Source organism: Amaranthus tricolor, chromosome 1, assembly GCF_026212465.1.
Source record: "Amaranthus tricolor cultivar Red isolate AtriRed21 chromosome 1, ASM2621246v1, whole genome shotgun sequence".
NCBI classification, from domain to species: domain Eukaryota; kingdom Viridiplantae; phylum Streptophyta; class Magnoliopsida; order Caryophyllales; family Amaranthaceae; genus Amaranthus; species Amaranthus tricolor.
The window spans coordinates 34741269-34743867 of record NC_080047.1 but is presented as its reverse complement, the minus strand read 5'-3'; the positions used below and the strand labels follow the sequence as shown (position 1 = coordinate 34743867).

General features: G+C 40.4%; 1 protein-coding gene across 1 annotated transcript; it reads left to right on the top strand.

Annotated features, from left to right (window-relative positions):
- Nucleotides 1-342: 342 nt before the first annotated feature.
- LOC130809239 (uncharacterized) lies at nucleotides 343-1704 on the top strand. Its single transcript, XM_057674930.1, has 5 exons — nucleotides 343-588; nucleotides 677-748; nucleotides 828-1028; nucleotides 1110-1349; nucleotides 1522-1704. Exons 1-5 carry the CDS (start codon nucleotides 343-345, stop codon nucleotides 1702-1704), a joined length of 942 nt encoding a protein of 313 aa, XP_057530913.1.
- The last annotated feature ends 895 nt before the right edge of the window (nucleotides 1705-2599 follow it).

Here is a 2599-nt window from a genome sequence, read left to right as displayed (position 1 = left end):
AACCAAACATGTTGAGGTCGATCGACACTTTATCAAAGAGAAACTTGAAAATCAGATCATCAGCCTACCTCTGGTTCGATCCAAAGATCAACTTGCAGATATCCTCACAAAAGCTGTTACAGTTGAAGCATTTGAAGAAACTCTATGCAAGTTAGGCATTGGAGACCCTATGACCTAACTTGAGGGGGAGTGTAGGAAACTGAATATGTAAATATTTAGGAAATCTCTTATTCTAGGCAACAGATTATTCTAGGCTGATTGTTAGCCATATTTACTGTTCTTCCATAATTAACTTAGCAATTAATCATGTATATATAGGGGACCTATTCATTGATTAATGATATGAAAAACACAGTAAAAAACCCTAATCAGAATTCTAAATTATCTACTTTTATCACGAACGTCTTGTGGGATGAGTATTTTCCTAATACTCAAACTTTATTCCTTCCAGAGGGTCTTTTTGATCACTCCCCCATCCTTATCCAATTCTTTAAAACCCCTATCGGCAGAAGGCCATTTAGATTCTGTAAATTTTGGGCAAATCAACCTATGTTTTTCGAGATTGTTGGGAAACGATGGAACAACAAGGTCACGGGCTATATGAGTTTCCAAATCTCGCAAAAATTAAAGATGCTTAGGAAAGATCTGAAGGATGCTTAATTCTGAGCCTATCCAGGTCAAGGTTCAACGATTAGAGGCAGCTTTCTTAGATGCACAACAATCCGTGCATGATGACCCCCACAATCCGGTTAATGCAGCTAAAGAATGTGAAATTAGCGACGGCCTTACAGAAAGCTTAGTTGGATTATAATTCTCTTTTGCAACAGAGAGCTAAGGTGTTTTGGCTTCGCCATGGAGATGATAATACCTCGCTGTTCCATCGAAGCATTAATCAACGAAGGATCCAAAACCGAGTGAATTTCCTCTGTGTGAACAATGCCTTCATCACTGATCCTGCTATTATTTATAGAATCTTCCATGACTTCTACTCTGCTCTACTTTGCTTCAAAATGGAAAATCGTAGGAAGGTTAATCTGCTTATCATTCAGAAAGGTTGCATTCTCACCCAGGCACAGAGAGATATGCTCACCTTGTCCTTCACTTCTTAGGAGATCAAAGACGCTTTATGGAGTATTCCAGATGATAAAGCTCCAGTGTTATATGGCTTAAATAGTAAATTCTACAAAGCTGCCTTTTTTGTTGTGAGTAATGATGTAGTTAGGGCTTTTCAGGATTTTTTTATCAATGGCAAACTACTCACGGCTTGGAATGTTAGTGCTGTTTCTCTAATCCCCAAAGTTGCCCGCCCTTCACATCCAGGTGACTTTCACCCTATCTCCTGTTGTCACGTGCTTTACAAATGTATCTCTAAACTTATCTGCTCTAGACTCAAGCTTGTTTTGTGACCAATATTAACCAAGCCCAGTGGGCTTTTTTCTCCCAACGAAGCAACGTGCATAATGTTCTTCACTGCCAGGATATTGTTAAACATTACACTGTTTGCCTAGCGCTCTGTTGAAGATTGACCTTCGCAAAGCATACGATACAATGGAATGGCAATTTATTAAAGACATGCTAGTGGCGCTCAGATTCCCCATACACTTCATCAAGATAGTTATGGCGTGTATCTCTTCAACTAGCTACTCTTTGCTGATTAATGGGTGCCCTATGGATGCTTTGAATGCTCAAAAAGGCCTTCGGTAGGGTGACCCCATGTCACCGCTCTTATTTGTGCTAGGCATGGAATACTTGTCTCGGATCCTTACACATGCTAGTCACTCTAGTCCTTTCTCGTATCACCCAAGGTGAAAATCCACGAAACTAACTCACTTGTGTTTTGCGGATGACCTTATGCTGTTATGCAAACCGGACTCAAAATCTTTAACGGTTATGGCGAAATGCCTTGAGAGCTTCTCTCAGTCCTCAGGATTGTTTGCCAATTCTTCCAAATCTACTATATACATTGCTGGGGTGAATCAGGAGCTAAAAGACTCACTTGCTCGAACTATTAATCTCCCTATAGGCCTATTACCGTTCCGGTACCTGGGAGTTCCGTTGACCGCAAAGAGAATCTTTATACGAGACTGTGACCAACTAGTGGATACTATGACAAGGAGAATCAGATCTTGGCATGCCAAGCACCTATCCTATGCTGCTCGGCTGCAATTGATTAACTTTGTGCTTATGAATATCTCTATATATTGGTGTCAAATCTTTATGCTTCCAAAGAAGGTTATTCATCACATTAATACAGTTTGCAGGTCCTTCCTTTGGTTTGGCATTGGTGATAATGGGAAACCAGGGAATGTTAACTGGGAGAAAGTCTGTACCCCAAAGAAATATGGTGGCTGTTCATTTAGTTCCCAGTGTGTGGAGGAATTAAAGAGATGGCTTCAGCTAAGGTTTCAAATTAGGAGCATAGCTAGCATATCGGATAGAAGATGGAAAATCCCACGGTTTCAAAAGAAGCTATTGTTTGCTGCGCTTGCTTATATTATATACAGGATTTGGTGCACCCGCAATGAAGCGGTGTTGCAGGGTTATGTTGAACATCTTTATTAGGTCATGGTTAGTATCAAACAGGATGTTCTTCTTCGCA

Coding starts and splice junctions, on each gene's coding strand:
- LOC130809239 (XM_057674930.1), top strand. CDS start 343: ATGAAAAACACAGTAAAAAACCCTAATCAGAATTCTAAATTATCTACT. Junction 589..676: donor GGAAACGATGGAACAACAAG/GTCACGGGCTAT, acceptor GAGCCTATCCAG/GTCAAGGTTCAACGATTAGA. Junction 1,029..1,109: donor AAATGGAAAATCGTAGGAAG/GTTAATCTGCTT, acceptor TTCACTTCTTAG/GAGATCAAAGACGCTTTATG.